The sequence below is a fragment of the Lonchura striata genome, chromosome 3, assembly GCF_050655825.1.
Source record: "Lonchura striata isolate lonStrDom1 chromosome 3, ASM5065582v1, whole genome shotgun sequence".
Taxonomy (NCBI): domain Eukaryota; kingdom Metazoa; phylum Chordata; class Aves; order Passeriformes; family Estrildidae; genus Lonchura; species Lonchura striata.
The window spans coordinates 63,260,997-63,283,121 of record NC_140705.1 but is presented as its reverse complement, the minus strand read 5'-3'; the positions used below and the strand labels follow the sequence as shown (position 1 = coordinate 63,283,121).

Below are 22,125 nucleotides of genomic sequence, written 5' to 3'. Positions count from 1 at the left end.
TGATGTTGCTGATGTTTCTAATGTATTCCTATATTGCTGAGGAGTTATGGTTGACAAGACAGAACTTTATTTTGTGCTGTGCAAACTCAGATCAAATGAATTCCTGCCATCCTGCTCAGACCTGTTTGATAAACATCTGCTCTAGCAATGTGCAATCAACTTTGAGTTTATCAAGGTGTAAACAGTAATTATTAATATTCAGACACGCTTACCATTTAGAAACCAAAAATAAGCTGTTGCCTTTTCAGGTTTTCCTGAGTCTCAGCATCTCCATCATGGCTAGGTCTACTTGTTAATTTATTTGCTGCAGTTTCCTATACAAAGCAGCTCATCATTCCTACTCAACAGTGAAGCCCTCCATCACTTGAAGTACTCTCTCTAAAACTCTGTCGGGGGCTGGGCTTCATATTATGTGAGAGAAATGTTTTGATAGAAACATTTTCTTTTTCCTCTAATCAGATGACTTCAGTAATCTGCTACCTCAGTCCCAATGAGAGAGCAGGGGAAAATGTCCAGGAGAAGGGAACCGGTAAGATGCTGACAGAAATATATACTGTATAAATCACAGCAGAGGTGCTGCCCTAGTTATACAAGCCCAGTTCCCTCAGGCATCCAGTTCCCTGGATTTTAGCCACCCTTCAGGTTATCAATCATTAAATGTGGAGCCTTCCTACCCAACTATACTTTCCAAGACAATAGAGAGGCTAGGGGAACAAAAAGAAAAAATAACACACCCAGAAAAACCTTTAAAAGAAAATTATCCGAGGAGAGGAGGAAAAGAAACCTGGAAGGGATTATTCTTTTCCTGGCCATATCCCTGACTTCTTTTTGAACAAAGGCAGAGGAGAAGGATGGGCTGCTGTGCAGAGCCAGCACAGGCCTGTAAACCCTGGGAAAGATCATGTTGCCACATAAGCCTGTTGTGTGACATGAGCAAATGATCTGAGCCAGCTGCTGCTACTGGGAGTGAGGTGAAGGAGTTCAAAGCTGAACTCTTCCAAAATCCACCTGTTCTCTGAGGAGTCTATATTTAACACCTGATTTCAAGGTGTGCAGCAACCCTGGCTTCTCATCTTGCCACTGGGAGAGGTGGATACTCAGGAACAGGCAAGAGCTCATTATCTGGGAAGATGAAGTGTTTTAATCCTGCAAGAAACTGTATTTCATTTCTGTGTGCCTTCAGATTGTAAGGCTGTTGAGCTAGAAACTGCCCCTTTTCCAGCATACATCCCATCCATAAATCATATTAACAGGCCTTAAATATGGGGGGTTTGTTTAGTGAGGTTTTTTCACTGCTAATATTTCACAATATTAGCACATTGTTTAAAGGTGTGCATTGTTTACAATAATTAATTTTAATGATTCCTATAAATTACTAGTTGCAGTCAAGAAATTACAATCATATTCAGACACTTAAGATCTCCCCAACTTGATAGTTTTAGCCCAAGGTTCTGGTCTTTACCTACAACAATCTGACCTTGAGCAGGGCCAAATTAAAACACAATTAACATCTCCTGCCGAAAATACCAGCAGATTGGGACTATGGGGTTCTATATCGGCCTAACCTCTAATTGAAGAAATGAAGTCACTTGTGGTTACGTACAATACAGAGCCAAAACGGTGGAGCACATACAAGCTAAAAAAAAAAACAAACAAACAAAAAAAAAAAACTTGCTTGGGCCTGAAAACCGTCTGGAAGAACAATACTTTCCATGGGACGGGCCCCCTTAACGTGCTGCTGGAATGCTGGGGCAGGGATGCGGGCAGCTACACCCGAGCACCCGCACCCCACAGCTCCGTCCGTGCTGGGGCAGGCGCTGCCACGCGTGCCCGTGAGCGGAAGGGCTGCGGGGCACCGCCGGGGCGCCGCTCTGCGCGGCGACAAGGAGCTGTTCGGACCCAGCGACGCGACACCGGGCCGGCCCGTGAGCGGAGCGAAGCCTGCGGGACGGGATGGGCAAGCCCCTGCCCGGGAGGAAAGGAAAAAGGAAGGAAGACACGGCATCCCGGCTCCCGAAAATCCCGGGGGTGAGTCACGGCGGGCGGGGAGGCGCCGGGACTGCCCGGCGGCGGCGCCCCCTGGCGGCGGCGGCCGCGGGTGTTGTCACAGGCCGGAAAGTCCCTGTGCTCTGCCGGTGGAAATCCCCGGTGGGGGTTTTTTGTGTTGTGTTTTCAATCTGCTTGCCTTTTTTTTTTTTTTTTTTCACCCAGGCGCTTAAACAGAAAGGGAAAAAAACAAGAGGCTGGGCTCAGCCCTTCATTCCGCAGCGGCGGCAGCGGCAGCAGCAGCTCCGGCGGGAAGAGGGTGGAGAGAAGGGCAAGAAGGAGCTCCGGCGCGGTGGGGATTGATGGATTCCGGGCGCGGCTGCGTCCCACCGCCTCAGCCTCGCTGCTGAGAGGAGTCGCGGCAGGATCGGCCGGAGGAGGAGCCGTCCGCGGAGAGGTGAGCGCCGCTCTGGGCAGGGCACGGCGGAGCCCGGAGCGCTTCTGCAGGAGGGCGCCTCGGGGACCAGGCGGGTCCGGCGCGGGCGGGGACGCTGTGCCCGCCGTGCCCGGCCCGGCGCGCAGAGCGGGCACGGCGCGGCCGAGCGTGCTGCGGTGCCGCGGGGAAATCCGCCCCGGAGCTCCGGGCTCCTTCTCCTGGGAGCTGCACCGTGTCGTGGCCGTGCCGCCTTGCACGCCCAGCCCCCAGCGGAGTTGTAGGTCAGGGAACCAAGAACGCGGAACACTTACTGCGTGTAAACCAGTGCTGTGGGATCTTTAAAAGAGCCTCGCTCCTCGCCTTCCGATTTGGCAAAGAGTAGTACTGTGTTTTGGTTTGTGCCGAGCAAAGGCACAGGCACTTGTAGCACTTTATGGAGAAGTTTATTACTTGCCGTTTTTCAGATAGAGGACAGAAAATGAAAATAATTTATGAAACCATCGGCAGATCTCAGAACAGTATTCCTCTTTCCAGAGCCCAGCATCCTCAGCATTACACCTTTGGAAAGGATGCTGTCTCTAATTATTGTTTACAGCTGTTCCTTTCTGGGAATTCCTAGTCATTACTTGTGAGAAGGTTAAAGTAGCATAGCACACAGCAAAGCACAGTAGACTATAAACTAATAAAACTGTAGGTTAGTTTTTTACTTTTAAATCTCCAGCTTAGATGTCAGTTGAATTCTGTTTGTTTCATCACATTGATTTTGAAAATAAGTGTTGCTTGGCTTTTGCCTTTGTTCACATTTATTACTGTAAATAGCACAGGCAGTAATTTCCACGTGTGGAGGGGAAAAAATGCTAGTAGAACATAGTATCGAATAATGTAGTTTCAGTGACTGCTTCTGTAAACTCAGTGTTTTTTGTTACTTAATGCTGGAAATAACCATTTCAAGAGGTGATGCCGGTAGTGCTTAGTCATGTGATTAGTCTTTATTAGTGTAAAAAAAATCCCATTGACTCAATATTTCTACTAACATAAGTAAGGAATTCAATATTTTAGTCGTCTCAGAGCAAAGTAGAGCTGGGTTATTACACAGTTTAGTAAGGAGTTGTTTATATTTCCTTTTTAGACACATTCATACATTTAAATACAGGATTACATAAATAGCATGTGTAAAACTATATTTATGAGGAAAGTGGATGAGAAAATACACAATTTTCATTTTAAGGCTGTGTGCTGATGGGGGAATGATAAGAATATGCCATCTTTATTCCCTAAAGAAAAGCTTTTCCATATGTTGCAAGATGTGACAGCTCTGCACACGGTCCCTAGTGTTCGTAGGGCATGTGAATGACATCACCCTAAAGTTGGGCTTTGTAGCATCACCTGTTTCATCTGCCTCTAGAGCTTGTCGTGTTATCCTGTATCTCTCCAGCAGCTGGTTCTCAGAGAGGTTATAGAGCTCAGCTCTTGGCACCTGGAGTTTGAGGTCCCCTCTCACCCTGAGAGGGTCTTTTCAAAAGCTTTGGCTGGGCATTTGGAGGTGGATGTTGCCAATGGAGGTGTCTGGGTGAAGAGGAGAGAGCAGTTGTTTACCTGTGGGGAAGGAGGTCCTGAAGCCCTTCTGTGCAAGAGGGGTCTTCTGCCTCCATAGACGTGGGAATGCCTTCCTGGTCAGTCTTGTCAGGCTTCTTCCTCTCTCCGTGACTCCAGTCTCCATGAGAAAACGTCCTAATAGTGGCATAAACAATTTTTGGTTGTTTCTTGTATCCCTGTACTTGATGTCCAGAGATTGATACACATATATATGACTTGATACTTGTCCTTAGATTCATAATCACAGTGGCGGATTCTCTTAATATGACTAGTTGTACTCTAAATATTTTAAGCATGCATACTTTTATTTGTCTTGACACAAACTTTGCTTTGCTTTTAAACAAAGCAAGAATGTTTGTGGACAGCATGGAGAGTCTCTCCCTGTAAAAACAGGTTATTGTTGTTATTTTTGTTCTTACTGTAGTGGACAGGGGTTTTGAGGGATGTGGTCTGTACGTTTGGCTCTAACTAGCCACAAAGTTAGTGTCCTCAAGTAAGGATTTCTTTGAGTGTAGCAAGTTTGAGATGTTATGGGTTTCTTTTTTTGTTTTTCCTGCTATACCCCATGAGGCCAGAGTTACTGAAGAAAGGGATGCAGAGCAGCAAACATTACATGTCCTACTGTGGAAATATATAGGGGGTTTTGAGCCAAATGGAAATGCTCTGTTGACTTACCACTGAGTAATAGTGGCACTGCACCCCCACACACCAGCATAAGCACTTCTGAGCCATAGCTCTACCACTTACAAAATAAAAAGAGCCTCAAGAAAAGTAACCTAAGCCTGTCCTCGAGTGACAAATTCCTCATCTACCATATCTGGCCACTGTAAGTATGAGACTGATACTAGCACAGCCTGCAATTATTTGTGCTTTTTCTGTACTCTACTGACCATCACTACTCAGAATGTATGAGCTGTAGAATCTGAAATGGTCTTTAACTGCTTTTTTTTTTTTTTGGCATGTTATCAAAACAAGAGCTTGAAATGTCCTGAAATTTAGCAAGTGCATATGGGATTACAGTGTACAATTATCAATTAGTTAAGTTTCCAGGATAATTTTCCCTTCCTTCAATCTTGTCTTCTCTTATCCTTATTTTTATTTAATTGCTTTTTTTGAATGATGATGCAATTTCCTTAGTTATGCATAAATCCTCTTCAATATCACAGTAAATTATATCAGCAAATTAGTGGGATAAGCTGATCAGTGTCTGTATCTGAATAATGCAGAAAAGTTAGTGAATATGAGCTTTAAAAAAAAAAGTTATTTATGAAAGGCTGCATCCACTCTATACTTGTTTTAGGCAAAACTTCATCAAGCATCCCACCCTGAAAGTGCCTTCTCAGTCACTGCACAAATGATAGCACAGTGATAGAAGGGCACTAACATGCCAATAAAAGGATCCTTTTTCATTTCAGATATCTTCTAGAAACATGGCTGGCCAACACATCCTTCCTCAAGCTTTATATCAGAGCAATATGCTGAAGGCTATGAAGATCAGAGAGAGGCTACCTGAGGACCTAATCAAACCTCCCAGTGGAATAATTCATCACTTCAGGACTATGCACAGATACACAATAGAAATGTTCAGAATGTGCCAGTTTTGTCCCCAGTTTCGGGAGACGCTTCAGAAGTCCCTGACTGACCAGGCTACCCAGACTTCACTGGAGCGCCACAGGAAGCTCAACTGGTGCAGGGAAGTTCGGAGACTTGTTCCTTTGAAGACTAATGGTAAGTTATGAGCAGGTCTTTGCACTCACAGTAAAACAGGTCATACAAATGTAGCACCTTTATTAATAGCATCTGAGTTCACATTACTGAAACAGAAGCACATGGCTTTAAAAATGTGATGCCTTTCAATCTGTTTTGAAATTAAAATTCTTTCCACATGATGTGCTGTCCTGAGGCTGTAGCAGACCCTTGCTATACCACAGTATGTGAATATTGTGGAAATTTCACAGGTATTTTCAAAATCTCAGCAACCTGTGGCACTTCAGAGTCAAGAACAAGGCAGGGAAACCTGATTTGGAATCTAGTGGCTTCCCATGAATCTGATTGCTACATGTCGGCTGCCTCATCGGAAGTGCCAGGCGTCTTTTAATGCCAGGCAAGAGGAACCTGCAGATGCTTTGAGTGACCAGAGATGCATTTCCATATATATTTAGCAGAAGCTAATATCCTTCCAATAAGCTCTTCTGTTGTAGCTGGCAGGCAATGCTTGCTTGCTGATCCAGCTTTAACAACAGTGATGGCAATAGCACTCAGAACATGGAGCCTCCCAGGAACCTGACACTGCTGTCCCTGGGGTCAGTTCTTTCAACAGTCAGTGCTGGTTTCAGGACTTGACTTTTGGGTTACTCTGTGTGTATATTGCATTAAGTGCTACAAATGAAAAGACACACCAGTAGTGCCAAGATTTCCTGAACAGGTTATGTTTGTCCACAGTCTTGAGCAGGAAACCGTGGCACATGACTGTAAGAGTCACCAGGCATTTTACATTCAGTGGAGGAAAGATTAGGTAATGGCTATGACTTACAGTCACATAGCTGCAAACTTGGACTCAGGAGTCCTTACAGCACAGGTTGCCCCTAACCAGGAACCACAGACTAGGACAGTGAGGACTTCAAGAAGATGAAAAATACATACTCTTTGCTCAAAGAGCAGATCACAGCAGTTATAGAAACACTAGGTGGGGTGGACCTGCAGCATTGTTAAAGTCCATGTTGTGTTCTGGGTGTGCTTATTTTCATATCTGCTTGTGTACACGTTGCCCTTATCTTCCTAGTCCACATTTTTTTCCTTTCCAAGTTCTGCCATATTTCTCAGTCTGTACACAGCTGTGTTGTACAGAAGCCATAAAAATAGACCTATTGAGCAGATGTCACTACCCAACCTAAAACCTGATGCTGATGTGTATGTCTGTAACTGTTGTAGAGGCACTGACCTTCTGGTGGGCTTTTTGGGCTGCCTTCGCATTAGTGTAAAATTCTCATGACTGCAATTAGCATGTGCACAGAAGTCACGGAATCCTGAGCTTTGGAAGGACAGGAGTCGCAGCCAGGGCAGGCAGTGCTTTGCACGTACTGGGAAGGTAACATCACTTCAAGTGTTGGATCTTAAAAATCTCACTCAAACAGATTTTCTAGGAAAATGGACAATGTACACAGTTTTTGTCCAGGGCAAAGAGTAACAGTTTTAGAATCCCCCGTCTCCGGTCAGTGCAAATCCTGCAGGGGTAACACTGGACAGACCCTTGTTGGCAACTACATTACATTCAGCAACACTGACCTCCTTTGTCTCTTGTCCATTGGCTAGTGTAACATGTGGGAGTAGTGGACTTGGATCCCACCCATGAGCAGGCATACCTGTATGCGAGGTGCTGAAATATTAAGGCAGGTTGAGGGAAGGCAAAGCAAGATTTGTGGTCTCCCCATACACTGAGCAGACAAAGAACTTGGCTTCAGTTCAGTGCTTCAGGGTCATTAAGTGCAGGAGTAGGAGTGGCTTTGGAAACTTGTGGGTTATGCAAAGTAGTTGCATAGAAGGACCTTTGTAGGAGAAAGAAGGTAGATTGGACTGTAGGAGAGGATCTCTGAAAGAAGTGCAGAAGTTTGGAGAAGCCCTGTATTATCCCATAAAGCAACTTTTTTTTCTCCCATGTGGCATAAAAAATATTTTTTAAACATTTAGCTGCTTAACCTGTAGATATGGGAGGAATATGTTAGTTCTCTTGGTTAACAATGGACTTTCTTCATAAAATTCTGGGTTTTTTTCTGATTAAGGTTGTAGCTGTTGAAAACAGAGAAAGTATCTCCTACAGGATCTTTTGATGTATATTCTATCTAATATGTTTGTGAATCTGTGGATTGGTGAGGTTTTCTTAATTAAAAAAGCCATTTTGAATCACCACATATATTTTTGCAGACATCTGAATGGAGACAGAAGGAAAGTGGTAGGAGGTACAAAAATCGAAACTGTTAGGGTTTTTTCTTCTTTTTTTTTTTTTTTTTTTTTAATTTGAAAATTCCAGCATCTATTGGCTGTAGAGATTTCACTTGTATAATGAATTGGCATTCATTCCAGCTCGCCCAGCCACACCCCCTGGGAAAGTCCGAGGGAGGCCACGCTGCACCCGCAGAACAAAAAGTACAACTGTTGCTCAATTGCTAGTCAAACGGTGTGGGGGAATTCCAAGTGCTGTGTAAGGAATTTTGGGCAGTGCTTCTAAATAAAGAACCGAAAGTGAGCTCTCAGAGAGAGAAAAAATTTAGTCTTATCTTTGCTCTAGATTTTGCAGAGGGAAAATTTTAATGGGATTAATATGTCATCTTTCTTGGTCAGAAGGAAACACAGTCAGTTTTTCTGTCGTCTTGGCTGTTCCCTGATTTTTGAGCTCAAGTAAGCAGCCTGCTGAGTTGAAGTAAGCTTTGCAAGACAGCATTCAGAAAACAAAAGGCAGTTGCAGAAACTGATATGCACCAATCCTGTAACAATTTATGAAGCATTGAGTAGATTTCAAATGATATCTTATTTGGGAACTGGAGTCTGTTGTAGGCTCTTCTCTACAATTTCACAGAATAAGTAGCAAAAGTGTTCACAAATGTGTTATTGAGCTCATCATGTATGTGGCAAACTGGGTTTAATTCTTTTGTGGGAGTTCGTTGGGTGGGTTTGTTTGGGTTTTTTTCAGGTGAGAAAAACCTAGTAGCTTTACCGGGGTTGATGTCTTCTTTTCCAAGAAAATTTCTGTGGTTTCTTAGCATTATGTGAATCTGTTTACCACTGTGGTAGGCATCAGACCTAGTTTTGCATCTGAGGACATGACAGTAATGATTCTTGATGTCTCCCTTTCAGGGGAGACATCCCCTTTTGAAGAAGATAGCTAGAGATAGAATTTGAAACCCAGATATAGATGTATTTCTTGTCACACCTTTTAATTGTTAGTTATCTCCTCTGAGTCTGTTTCCTCTCTGAAACTGCAGACTATCACAATCCTTCCTATCTGTAAAGAGGAATTTTTCAATGCAAGGAGATTGTATAAATTAAAATTGAATCAGTTTTTCATTGACTTAGGTTTAATTTTGTGTTTTAAAATCAGCCCTCTAAATAATATATGCAACAACCCAAAATGCCATTATTTCTGAGAGGAAGGCCAGAGGTGTTCCTATGATTGCTTTATATAAATCATCTACCATTCCCTTTCTGTCTCCTTTTTTATGATAATTCCTCCATCAAGCACAGCAAAGTGCCAAGCAGTGCTCATCAGAGGATGTGAGGTTTGGTGTTGCTATAATATTTTCTTAATGGTTTCCATTATCTCAACCTCATGCCATTGGGTGTATATTTGTATAAACACCAATGAGGGAAATTTACATCTTTTTTTGTAATTTCAAGATGACGTTGTTGTGTTTAAAAAGCTATTTCAGCTATGTTTGACATTTGTAGTTGACCCCAAAATTTAGCTTGTGATATCAGTCAAAGTTAAGTAAGACAGGTAAGGAGCATTGCTGGATGACAGCTTAACTTGGACTGGTACAGAGACAAAACCAGTAGGGAGGGAAGGTTTTGTTTTTTCTGTCGCTGAAAAGAGACCATAACTCAGGTCTTCTTCTCTACAACCCTTCTGTCTGAGACTTAGAGAGAAGTGCACAGGGAATATGCATATGTGTGGTGTAATTCTACGTCCCACAGGCTTGTGGCATTTTATTTAAGTAGCCGTTTGAAAATAATGCACTCTGTCTTTTTTTTCCAGGTGATGGAAATTGCCTTATGCATGCTGCATCGCAGTACATGTGGGGTATTGAAGATATCGACCTTGTCTTAAGAAAAACACTGTTTAGTGCTCTCAGGGAGATTGACACACGGAACTTGAAGCTCCGCTGGCAGCGAGAGGCTGTTAAATCCCAGGAGTTTGTAGAAACGGGACTCCATTATGACACCCGGGTAAGGCAGCCTGAGGGAGTGGTGCTGTTTTCTGAGTGCTCGCCGGCGTGGCCTTGCTGATTCTGTTTGCTTTGTGGCTTCACGGATTCTGTCATTAATGGAGAGCAGAAATAGTCTTCCTTTGGAGGAAATGGGAAAATGTGATTATTGGAGCACTGCTGTGCTGCAGCTGGTTCCTGACCTCCGTGTCTTTGAACCATGGGTGACAGCTGTTTCTTTCCTCAGAACTGGGAGGAGGAGTGGGAATACCTCATTGAAATGACCTCCCCAGAAATATCTGGGGCTCGAAATAGGCTTCCCTATAATGCGCTGGAAGAAATCCACATCTTCATCCTTGCTAACATCCTTAGAAGGCCAATCATTGTTCTTGCAGGTGAGTATTCTGGTCAGTCATCCCACTGTTTTACCCTTGTGCTGTGTTAGTAATCTTAGTCAACAATTGTTGTTTTCAGGTAGATACATTTCAGAACACGGTGTTTTCAGCAATTATAAAACCCCCAGGATACATTTTTTCTTGCCTGTAGCACATACTTATTTGTGTTTTCTTTTACTTCTTTCTGCAGATAAAGTGGTAAGAAGCTTAGAGTCAGGCTCCAGTTTTGCTCCTCTGAATGTTGGTGGTGTTTACTTGCCTCTTCTGTGGCCAGTTGAAAAATGCTACAGATACCCGATTGTGCTTGGCTATGACAACATGCATTTTACACCACTGGTGACTCTGAAGGATGGCGGGCCAGGTATTTTTCAAGTACCTCATTTGGTATTTATGTTACTTCTTCAAAACCACTCTGCTGATAAAGCATTTGAAATATTATCTGGTTTAGACTTGTATTTTTAAAGTTAAATAAGATTAATTTGAAATATATTCCTAAAATGTGAGCAGAAAGAACTTTGTCTGTGAATCTGAGTAGAAACTAAAGGTTACCTTCAAGATACTCATTGAAAGTAGAGTGCAACTCACCTGCTTGCAGGCTGGAATTGGTCAAAGGGTTACCTCTGCTTTATTATGTTCTGGCCTCCTCTCCACATTGTAAGAGAAGAAGCTTTGAAGGATGCAGTCTCCCAGCAGAATACCACTGCCTGGCAATAATGAAATACATGCTTTACCATTTTTAATGCACCTCTTCTGAGTGGACAGCAGTTACCTAGGTTCAGGTTACAGCATCATCCCACCAAAAGGCATAACAAACAAAGATCTACAATCCTGTTCAGGTGGAGAAGATACTTGCTATGAGAACATTAAGACTACTGTGTGATGGGGCTAAGTTTGTGATGTAGCTGTGTTTGCAACCTCCCCCAGTGGTACCATGCAGAAACTCCTTGCTCTGCCCAGCTGTTCTCCTCTCTCTCAAAAATTTAGTGGTGGTATTTCCATGTGTTGCATTTTATGGTTATTCCTAACTGTCTGGTTATGTTTGTGTAAATATACATATACACAGACACGTGTATATATATATATATATATATGTGTTATTCTATCTTGTTTCCCCACAGAAATCCGGGCTGTCCCTCTGGTCACCAGTGAGCAAGGCAGATTTGAGGATTTGAATGTGCACTTTCTGACAGATGCAGAAGAGAGGGAGAAAGAGCAGCTGCTAAAAGACTACTTGATAGTGATAGAAATTCCAGTGCAAGGCTGGGATCATGGTACAACTCATCTAATTAATGCTGCAAAGTGAGTGTCATTCCTGTTTCCTCAAAGTTATCCTATTTACAGAGGTGGGAAAAGTTGGGCAGCCCAGTGTGTCATTTTGGTCTTTCCTTCCTTCCTAGGTGGCCCATGTGTTTACTACCTGAAGTATGAAACATTGGCATTATTGTTGATATATTTTCAAGTAGTATGAGCTAAGGCCAGTCTCAAATTTAAAGGCAAATATGTTCAGATTTAACAAACTGAAACTAGCATTTTAGAAGAAAAGATCCATTTGATCAGTTTCACTGACTTTTGGATTACACAGGAGGGTGACTGAGAGGTGGTTAAATGCAGGAACTAGTTTGCCCAAGTTCTTGTGCTTTATGTAAGGGCACATTGCATAATGGGCAGTTGGTGTAATTCCAGCTGCCCTGGGCAAAGTACTTGGCAGTATGTTCTGAACACAGATGCCTCCACACCCTGGGCTGTTCCATGTGGCAGCAGGCAGGAAGCTGTGGCCAGTGGAGGAACTGGCATCTCTGCTGGTCCCCGATGATTGAGCATCAGTAACATGCAGGGGGCAGCTGGCAACACCCATCAGCTTCTCATATTCAGTGGACACTGGCAATGATGCCCAACCAGTCCCCTCAGAACTGATGGGGTGGAATAACTCCCTGTATCCTCTGTCTGTGCTTCCACTATGACTCGTAAAGGAGTCTTCATGCTGTTTGCTGGTTCTGCTGTAGGGGCCTTGAAAACTGAAGTCCTTCTACCCAAAGGATATATGCACACGTAAAGGGTAACACTTGAGCTTCCCTAGTTGCTCTGCCTAGGTGTGTTCCGGAGTATTGCCAGAAATGTTAGCTCCTCATCCTACCAACTGTGGCATGGTAAAACTCCAGTGTAGGATTTTCCCTGCAGCTGCAGGCAGAGTTAGGATGGTATGAAAGGTGCTAGCATTGCACACACCACACTGAAGCCCCAGTGTTTATTAGAAGAATTCTGCTGGTAGATACAGACCCAACAGAACCAGGAGCAGATTTCATGATAAACTGTGTCATGAAATGCTGAGCCCACTGTATGAAGGGCTTGTTCTTAGTGTGAGTTCGTGAAGAAAGCCTACCTCTTCGCAGTTGAGCATTGATCCTCAGAGAAATTGACAATTTGGGGGACTTTCTGCTTCTGAGAGATTACCCATATTCTTTGTGCAAACAGCTCCTAGACAGAAAACACTCATTTAGTAAAGACTTTTAAGAGTATTTCTGTTTAGCATTGTGTCAGGACATTTATTTCAGATGTGAAAGTCTCCATCACTGAACACCTGCTTTTAAAACTATTTCCATTTACACCAAGAGTGGAACATCCCAGATCTTCTATCTGAGTAATATGGATGTGCATTAAATCTACATTTCCTTCCCACATTGCTTGTATTTGCTTCCACCCCCACCATCTGCTCTTTTCAACCACTGATGCAATCTTCTTTTTTTGGCTGTCAGGTTAGATGAAGGCAACCTACCCAAAGAAATAAACCTCGTGGAAGATTACTTTCAACTGGTACAGCATGAGTACAAGAAGTGGCAGGAGAATGCTGAACCTGCTAGAAGAGAGACATGTTCCAGGAACAGACAGGATCTGTCACTTTCCCAGCTCTCCCTCTTACAGATGAAATGTGAAACGCCAAATTGCCCTTTTTATATGTCTGTGAACACCCAGCCCTACTGCCACGAATGCTTTGAGCAGAGGTCCCAAGGAAACAAAGGAAGAAAGCAGACCTCCAAAGCAGCACCTGAGAAGCTGAAGGCAGCTGGGTCAGGCTCCTCCCGTGGGGATATTTGTGAACCTGGGGGATGGACATCTGAAGGGCCTGTAACAGAGCCTCGCTCTGCACCTCCGACCGCTCCCAGCCTTTTCCTGTACAGTGAAACCACAGCCATGAAGTGCAGGACCCCAGACTGCCCCTTCACATTGAACGTGCAACACAATGGGCTATGCGAACGCTGCTACAACTCCAGGCAGCTCAGTCCTTGCAGCAACTTGGATGACCAGAGACACTTAGACTATGCCACATGTAAGATGTGCCATCAAAAGGCCAAGAGGACCTTCAATGGTATATGCAGCACTTGCTTCAAAAGGTCTACAGAGCAGTCCCCAAATGGCAGTCCCACTTTCCTGCCCACCTGCCACCAGAGATCAACCTCTGACCCGTCCCAGATCTCACAGATTCTCCACCAACACTCCTGCTATCAGGGTCCCAACAGCCATGGCAAGGAGCCCTCACCAGCAGCACTGCCTTCCAAAGAGAACAGGGGAGGCAACCTCTGTAGGAAACCTGGCTGCAAATTTTTTGGGACATCACAAAATGAGGGCTTTTGCACACTGTGTTTCTTTGAGTACAGGGAAAACCATGGTAAGTGGAGACGGAGTGAGCTTTGACACACTTCGGCTGCATATCAGCCTCCTTGAGCTGTGAAGTTCTGCTTGTACTGGGTGGTAAAAGGTCAGGGGGTGATGAAAAACAGTGTGAGGAGAAGGTGATTTTCTTTCTTTTATTATCCCATTTTCGTGGTTTAACCCCAGCCAGCAACCAAGCCCCAGACAGCCGCTATTTCACTCCCTACCAGTGGGCTCAGGTAGAAAATAGAAATTGTAAAAGCTGGAGAACTAACGGGTTGGGATAAAGAGAGTTTAATAGGAAAAGTAAAAACTGCATACACAAGCAAAGCAAAACAAAGAATTCATTGCTTGCCATGGGCAGGCAGGTGTTCAGGCTGTGTCTTCTCCCATGCACCCTTGCCAGCAGGGCAGTGCGAAAAGCAGAAAAGTCCTTGGCTCTGTGTAAGCCCTGCTCAGCAATAACAAAAATATCTCAATATTATCAACATTCTGCTCAGCACAAATCCAAAACACAGCCCCATACCAGCCACCATGAAGAAAATTAACTTTACCCCAGCCAAAACCAGCATATCATAAAGGGGCACATTGTGAGAAATCTGTGGAATCTCTTGTAAAACTTCCTTTCAGCTTTGATGGAAACAAAACCAACTCAAAAGGGGTGGCTTTTGATACCTCCTCATTATCCACTGCAGTCATGGTTTGGTATGAATTTTCTTCACAGCTAGACAAGTTGTAGAGGTCAGTGAAGGAAACACTGTAAATGTATGGAAGGTACTGAAAATCAGTTATGTTAGCAAGGTGTTTAAAAAGCCTTGAAGAATCCATAGATCTTTATTTGTTCTGGATGTAACAGGTATAATGCTCTAGAGTAACCACTGTAGTTGTCTTGACAAGCAGAGCAAGTAGAATTTGACTGTTGGAGTAACTTCAGAGCATGTTGTTATACTCTACCTTGAAATCTTCCTTGGTAATACCCTGCATGTGCATTCACATGTGTTTAAGGACTGACTTTCAAAAAGGCAATAATCTGTGAATAAATCACAGCATGAAATCTTCAATCTTTCATGCTACTGCCCTGTTTCACAGGTAAAGAGCCCTTAGGTATAGAGCCTGAAAGGCATATATGTAAGAGAGAATTATTACTTATCTCTCCAGACTATTTTATTGCTGTTAAGTTTGCTGATACACATAAAGAAACATGGAATAGGCTGGGTTGGAAGGGACCTTTAAAGATCATCTAATTCAACCCCCCTGCTGTTGGGAGAGACATCTTTCACAACACTGAACTTTCCACATGCATTCAGATTAGGGAACTTCTGTGCCAGCTTGCAATACCTTATTTTCCAGCATTGCTCACAATGAAATTTTTTTTCCTTCTGATTGTGGAATATATAAGATTGCTTCATGAGACTAAAAAGTATAATGCATTTTTTCCCCTTAAGCTCTGTACCAATGTACTTCAGTTGTCTGATGTGACTGAAATGGGGGAGGCTGAAATGGGTAGGTCACAGATGACAGTCAAAGCAAAGTCAAAGGTGAAATTTGTCTTGACTTCAGTGTGATCTAGGTTTCCCACTTAGGGCAAGTTTTTCCCAAATCCACGGTTTCAACAACTTATATGAAAATCAGGCTGCATTAGCACACTTATGTATCCAACATGAAGAAAGAGGTACCAACTGGGGGAGTCTTAGGATTGTCAAAAACCTATGTTCGAGGCTAGCTGATATTTTTAATTTATTTTCATTTTTAGGATGGGGAGCATTTTTTAGCTGTCTTGGGTCATCAGATCTATTGGACACATTCAAACTGCTCCTATTCGTGCTTTGCTTTACAGACAGTGTTTTGCTACGGCACCAGAGGAGATCTCAGAGGAAGTCTTCAGCAGTAGACCAGACGGGGAGCTCCGCTGCCGGCTTCCGTAACACGGTGTCCTGCCAGCGGCGCGACTGCGGCACGCTGGGCAGCACAATGCTTGAGGGCTACTGCCAGAACTGCTTCATTATAGCCCAGAACCAGCGATTCCAAGAAGCCAGAAGGACAGAAGAACAGCTGGTGAGACAGCCAGAAGTAAGTATGAACTTCTCAAAATCTTCCTCTTGTTTAGCGCTGCATGTTTTTCTCTTGTGGGAACAACTTGGGATCCATACTAGAAAATGGATCCTCAAATGGCTGCATCTTAACTATCATGGAAAGACAAGCATAGAGCGTATCATGAGTTTTTTCTGCTGCAGTTGAGCAGTGCTCATAAAAAGTCATTTTCAGTTTAGGGTTGTCATGGCCATGCTGAGTTTTATCTCTACTGGGATTTTGACAGCTATTCCAGTGGAAGCAATTGGACCAACAGCTAGGTTCTTTTATTGATTGGGGAAGGATTTTCGTTCTTATCCTTAGAGCTGTGCAGCTGTGTAAAAGGGTTCCAGTTGCATTTTTGATTGAGTCCATCACAGATTGTGTTTGTTCCAGATAAGGCTTTTCTAAATTTGGTTTGTTCTGGTCTTTTTAGAATTGAGGGTTGCCAAAGATAAAAAAGCCAGTATTTTTTCCTAAGAAATGACAGAATTTGTGATTTTCTTTGGTAAAGCTCAACTTGGCTCTTGGTACTGCACTTTGTAGAAGTACCTGTGAACAGTCCCCAGTTGGTTACCTATACAAACCACAAGCAGAGCAAAAAGGAAATGAAAAGCCATTTGTGCTGCCAGCACAGCAACTGACATTGCGTTTTAATATTTCTCAAGAGAACAGGGCAGCACAGAGATGCGCAGCGAGCAGCACTGAGTGCCCAGAAGAGACAGTGTGCTGTGGCTTCGTGTAGAAACAACCTGGCCTGCAGAAGTGATGACCTGTGCCCGGAGTGCCGGCGCCTTGGTCAGCTGCCACCGTCAGGGAGTGCCAGGGAGCCAGTGGCACAGGAGCCTCCCAAGCAACGCTGCCGAGCCCCTGCCTGTGATCACTATGGCAATGCCAAGTGCAACGGCTACTGCAATGAATGCTACCAGTTCAAACAGATCTATGGCTAGTGGGGAACAAGAAGGCAATACCAACTACTTCCTTCCCTGAAATGGTGCTACATCCAAAACACTTAACAGTTCTGGGAGTGGGAGGGTGGGGGGAAACATAAGCTGTCTGCTCAGATCATGTTTATTCCCAAGAATGGGAATAAATTTCTACTTCCTCTAAACACTGCATACAAGGACTGCTGAGAAGGTCACATTGCCTTCTGCACAGAGCTCTCGTTCATGACTAAGCTCCTACAATGCCCTATTTAATTCTTGGACTTCCCAGGAGGAAGTGTGAAGCATTTGGATCCAAAGAACTTCCCAGTTTTGCCTGTTTCTCAATACCTCCCCTCTCCCAGGCAAGGAGCCATGTCTACTGTCAGAGGTGCAGGACCTTTTTGTGGTTGCATACATCAGTCCAGCAAGTCCTTCCTTAACAGGATTACCCAGGACAGAGTGATGCTACTTCAGTTGACATCTAAAGAACCATGGCTTGGTTTGCCCAGGTCCTTGCTGTTCTTACAGAACTCACCAGGGTGGGATCTCCTGTGGGCATTTACGTTGATAACAGCAAGTACTTCTGTGTTTGCAGAGCCCTCAGCAAACCAGCCAAAAAGAAGACCAGCACTAGCCTGCTCCTTTAAACTAGCCAGCATTTAGATCCTTTCCCAAATTCCAAGACAGCTGGGAAGACAGAAGTTGCAGAAGAAATGCATGTGATGGTGAAAATGTATCCTGCCATTTCCCACTTGTGTGGAAGGAATTACCTCCAACAGACAAAAAAACTCAAAAGCCTTTTGTCTTCACTTCTGAAACAAGATTGACTCTTGTCTCTCTTGCACTGCAAATGTCAGGAGTATGTGTGTGCTGTTCATACCCTCTCTCTCCATTTCTGTCACACTTTCTGTCATCCTTAATGTGATTCTGTTACCACGCAAACAGCTGGGAGTTCAGTAACAAGAATTCTTCAGGGCTGAGATTTTACTCCTGAAGTTTATGTACCCACTTCTCAATCTGCAGTACTTTCTTTAGTAACCTCAGCTTTATCACTGTGCCTGTTACCTGCTTCTCTCTTCTCCTTTTACACTGTTTAAGTTTTCAGCATCTGTTTTGCTGCTATGATTTTGGAGGTGATATCTCTTCTAACTTGCTTCTTGAGTTTAGAATCTTTCTCTAGTTACTAAAAAAAATAGTTTCTAAAAAGAAAAAAAAAATAAATAACTCATCACTTATTTCTGTTAAATTTTATATATTTTGTGAACCTTAATGTGAACTTATGTTTTGTTAAAATATTTATATTATTTGAAACAATGCAATTTGAAATTTGCACAGCTAGGATTTTTTTTTTACATATATTTACTCTATGTTGAAAGTTACAAACTTAAATGTATAATTGAAAAACTTTCTCTGGTATAAATAAATAAATTATTGAAGGATTGAATTTGTTGTTTTTATATCTATGCAAGAGAACACAATTGAGGATGGGACACTCCCAGAAGGAAGCCTTTCTGTTCAGCACTACCATTCAGCATGTGACTGCTCCTTGGTGCAGATAATGCAGCCAAGTGTTTTGAAGAGGTGATAGATAACTTGCTGTAAGTGGGTGTTTTCTCAGGAAGGGCTCTTAGTCCTGTTGAAGGACCTGGCTGTAAGGAATTGGTTCCTGTGAGTGCAGAGTATTTTCAGTCCCCAGAAGAATGAGTGTGGGAGAGATGGATGGTGCAGGAGCAACAAAACCTGAGCTGCACTGACTTGCCTTGGCTTTCTGTGTTAATCCATCCGTTATTTCAGGAATTCTTGACAAGTGCTGCTTGAGTGCCACCCTCAAGGGAGGTGGCGTTGGCAGCACATGATCCCAGCCTCCACAGAGCTGTGTGTGCAGCCCCAAAGGCACAGACCAGGCCTACAGCCTTCCATCTGCCAGGGACAACAGGGAAGCCTTGGCATGGGAGTTGCTCAGGAGCTGATGAAAAGCAAGTTGCCAACTGCTGTTTGAAAAACTACATGAAACCAGTGTTTTCTTCTCATCCGAAGCTCAGCCTAACCCAGCCTCCTTGCCCAGGGATTTCTTCACCATAACTGCTGTACTGGCACTCAGGTGTTTCAGACCTCTGCCTAGACAAGCAATACTGTACACTATCATGGCTTTTAGATGTTGCTCATGACCTGAAACAAAAATATGAGCCCAGCCTGTAAACACCCCTATGCAGTCGAGGACACTTTCCTAAGAGGCTGACCTCAGCTCAGTTGCTGTCTGTCCTGGTTAAATCTTTAAGCCATAGTCCAGCTCCCTCTGCATTCACAGATCTTACCTCTGCTTTCAGAGCATACAAACTAGAAGTCAGCCTACACCCTCCTGAGCAGAGCCTGCTGGACCTACCAACCCCATCTCTACAGCATAATTCTCTTTTACAAAATCTGACTGTTGACCAGTACCCACCTTGCCCCTTCTTTACAACTCATGCAACTCACACATCCCTGTGATTCAGTGAACTTTGCACCAGGCAGACAACTCGGTGGTGAAAGAACAGGCAAATATTGGGAGGGACATCTGCAGCCAGGCAGCAGGAGATGGAAGCAGCTCACGGCATCCACTCTCAGCAGCCACCAGCCCCCACCCACTGAAAAGAAAGAACCTCCATCATCATGCTCTGAGAGTCAGGAAGCTGATTTACTCCACTTGCTATTAATTGCAACTTCTGCAGAGAGGAAGGATTTCAGATCAAATGCCCCAGATCACACTGATTTTTCTCTGCTATTTTCTGGGCCCATTACTCATAACCCTTGGGTCACATGAGGCTGGTCTCATTCTGAAGCTCCCATGTAAATAAGTGCCCAGCTTGTCTCTTGTGATTTACTTGTGTGGGAACATTAGAGCTAGTGGGGCCTTTTTTTATAAATACACTGGTATTTCCCTTATGTCCCATGGGGATTTTGACCCTTTTGATTCTTTCTGCTCTTTGCCCAGACAGCTTTTTAAGTTCATCTATTTTTTCTTCCTGTTCTGCAAGAGAGAACTTTTTATTTGGAGTCTCCCTTTTTGTGACCACTTCACTTAGAAAAGAAGGCTCTTTTCTAAGACACATATCTTTGATAGCCAGAGATTTTTTTCCTTAGCAGAAAGGCAAAACTAGTAGAGAATCATAGAATTGTGAAGATTGGAAGAAATCAACTAGATCACTGAGTCCCACTGTTAACCTAATACCACTAAACCGTGTCCCCAGGTGCCACATCCACACCTTTTTTGAACACTCCCAGAGATGGGGTCTCAAACATTTTCCTGGACAAGGCTGTTCCAATGCCTGATAAGCATTTCAGTGAGGGAATTTTTCCTATTACCTAATCTAAAACTCCCCTGATGCAATTTGAGGCCATTTCCTCTTGTCCTGTGACTTCTACCTGGGAAAAGAGACTGACTCTCACCTGGATACAACCTCCTTTCATGTAGTTGTAGAGCATGATAAGGTCTCTCCTGAACCCCTTTTTCTCCAGGCTAAACAATCCCAATATGAAACAAATGGCTTAATGACTGCTTCTATTATACTGGAATTCCTTGTAGTATAATGCAGGAAGGGATTGCTGTGCAGGCTTACACATTCATTTTATTTGGGGAAGGGATATACTTCAGATTAATATAAGATTATCAGAATATTATTTATGTTTCTGGATTTCTCATGGATATAACCAGTCAACTCACAGATAACATGATACAGAGAAGAACAAAGCACATTTTTCAGTATAGAGAGTACATAGATTTATCTTTTGATATTTCAGTGTTCTGCCTGGCAAGTCCTTGGCATAATCTGAAGTACTAGGCCACTTAACACATTTGGAGTAATGAAACAGCACGTACTGTGTTAGATTGAAACACCTAACACTGAACTACTGAGCTGATAGATATTTTGCCAGCTGTTTTTCATCTTGATGTCCCTGCATTTGCAGCAGACTGTCGAATCTACCAGCCCATTTCTCAAAGGTGTCTGAAGTCAGTTATACCACTTTTACCTGGCAGCTATGGCCTTTATACTGCCAGTGATAGGCATAGGAGAAAGGGCAGCTCAGTGATTAGGATAAGCACACAAAAATAGGCCCCCATCATGAGACCAAAGCTCTTGGGATATGCTGAGGTGTCTTTCCCACCTGAGACTGGGATATTGGACACTCAGCTTCTCTTCTGAACAGGCACAGCAGGGACTTCTGAGCAGCTATGTCAAGAGGATAGTCAACCTACCACACAAAAATTATAAATTTCCCCTGATCATCTCTAGCTGTGTTTACGAGGCCATGAATAAGCAGGGATATCTGGTAGAACCAAGACCTGGCAGTCCACATGTCCAGATTGATGCTTTGTTTGAGAGTTGTGCTGAGACCTTGGCAGCAGGAAGGCTTCTGCAGTGTGGTAGCTGGGACTCAAACTCACCACAGATATCCCCAGTACCTGGAGATTTTACTGACAGAGGTGATGAAGGACTTCTGAGGCTGAAGGATTTGAGAGGATTCATGGAGACTTCCCTAGTGTTTAGATGCTGAGTATGTGTTTTGGGTATAAATCCCCCAAAAAATCATGCTCAGCATAATTTTGTGCATGTAAGTTCATCATGGTGATATAATGCATAGTTTGTTCAAGTAAGAGCCACAGGGGAGCAGTGGCTGCATAATTTTATCCTGCACACTTGAGTAGGAGATTATAGTGTAATATGTACATCACCAAAGGAGAAAACCACAACGCAAAGAAGTTATAATTTCAGATTATATTAACCTGCAAAGGCCCCTTAAAATCTGGAGTTAAAAGTATATTGGAGTGCTTCATTTCTCAGGTCCCACATCTAACATGAAGAGCAGCAAACATGTCTCTTACGGGAGCAGATTCAATGGTCTAAACTGAACTTGTTCAGTCATTCCTGTGCTGATCCTTTCTCCCACATCAGTGATACTCTTAGCATCAACCCTGCCTGGTTCAGAAGGGTTGTTCTACCTGAATAATAAGAAAGATTAGGGGTTTAATTGAGTTTCATTTAATTAACTTAATTGCTGCTTCATTAACTCCCCTTTCCTAGACTATCCATGGTTATTTTGGAGAAGACTGCCTCTGGCTGTCAGATGGGTTATTCATCTAGCTGTTCATTGCAGTAGGACACACATATGTA

The 22,125-nt window shown here is 43.5% G+C and overlaps 1 protein-coding gene across 1 annotated transcript; it reads left to right on the top strand.

Moving 5' to 3' along the window:
• The first annotated feature begins 1,845 nt into the window (after positions 1-1,845).
• Positions 1,846-21,419, top strand: TNFAIP3 (TNF alpha induced protein 3). The gene is made up of 10 exons (XM_031504534.3): positions 1,846-2,028; positions 2,212-2,443; positions 5,434-5,746; positions 9,768-9,958; positions 10,184-10,331; positions 10,522-10,692; positions 11,450-11,630; positions 13,085-13,995; positions 15,817-16,049; positions 16,718-21,419. Exons 3-10 carry the CDS (start codon positions 5,449-5,451, stop codon positions 16,997-16,999), a joined length of 2,415 nt encoding a protein of 804 aa, XP_031360394.2. The 5' UTR covers positions 1,846-2,028; positions 2,212-2,443; positions 5,434-5,448; the 3' UTR covers positions 17,000-21,419.
• The last annotated feature ends 706 nt before the right edge of the window (positions 21,420-22,125 follow it).

Coding starts and splice junctions, on each gene's coding strand:
- TNFAIP3 (XM_031504534.3), top strand. CDS start 5,449: ATGGCTGGCCAACACATCCTTCCTCAAGCTTTATATCAGAGCAATATG. Junction 5,747..9,767: donor TGTTCCTTTGAAGACTAATG/GTAAGTTATGAG, acceptor TTTTTTTTCCAG/GTGATGGAAATTGCCTTATG. Junction 9,959..10,183: donor GACTCCATTATGACACCCGG/GTAAGGCAGCCT, acceptor TTCTTTCCTCAG/AACTGGGAGGAGGAGTGGGA.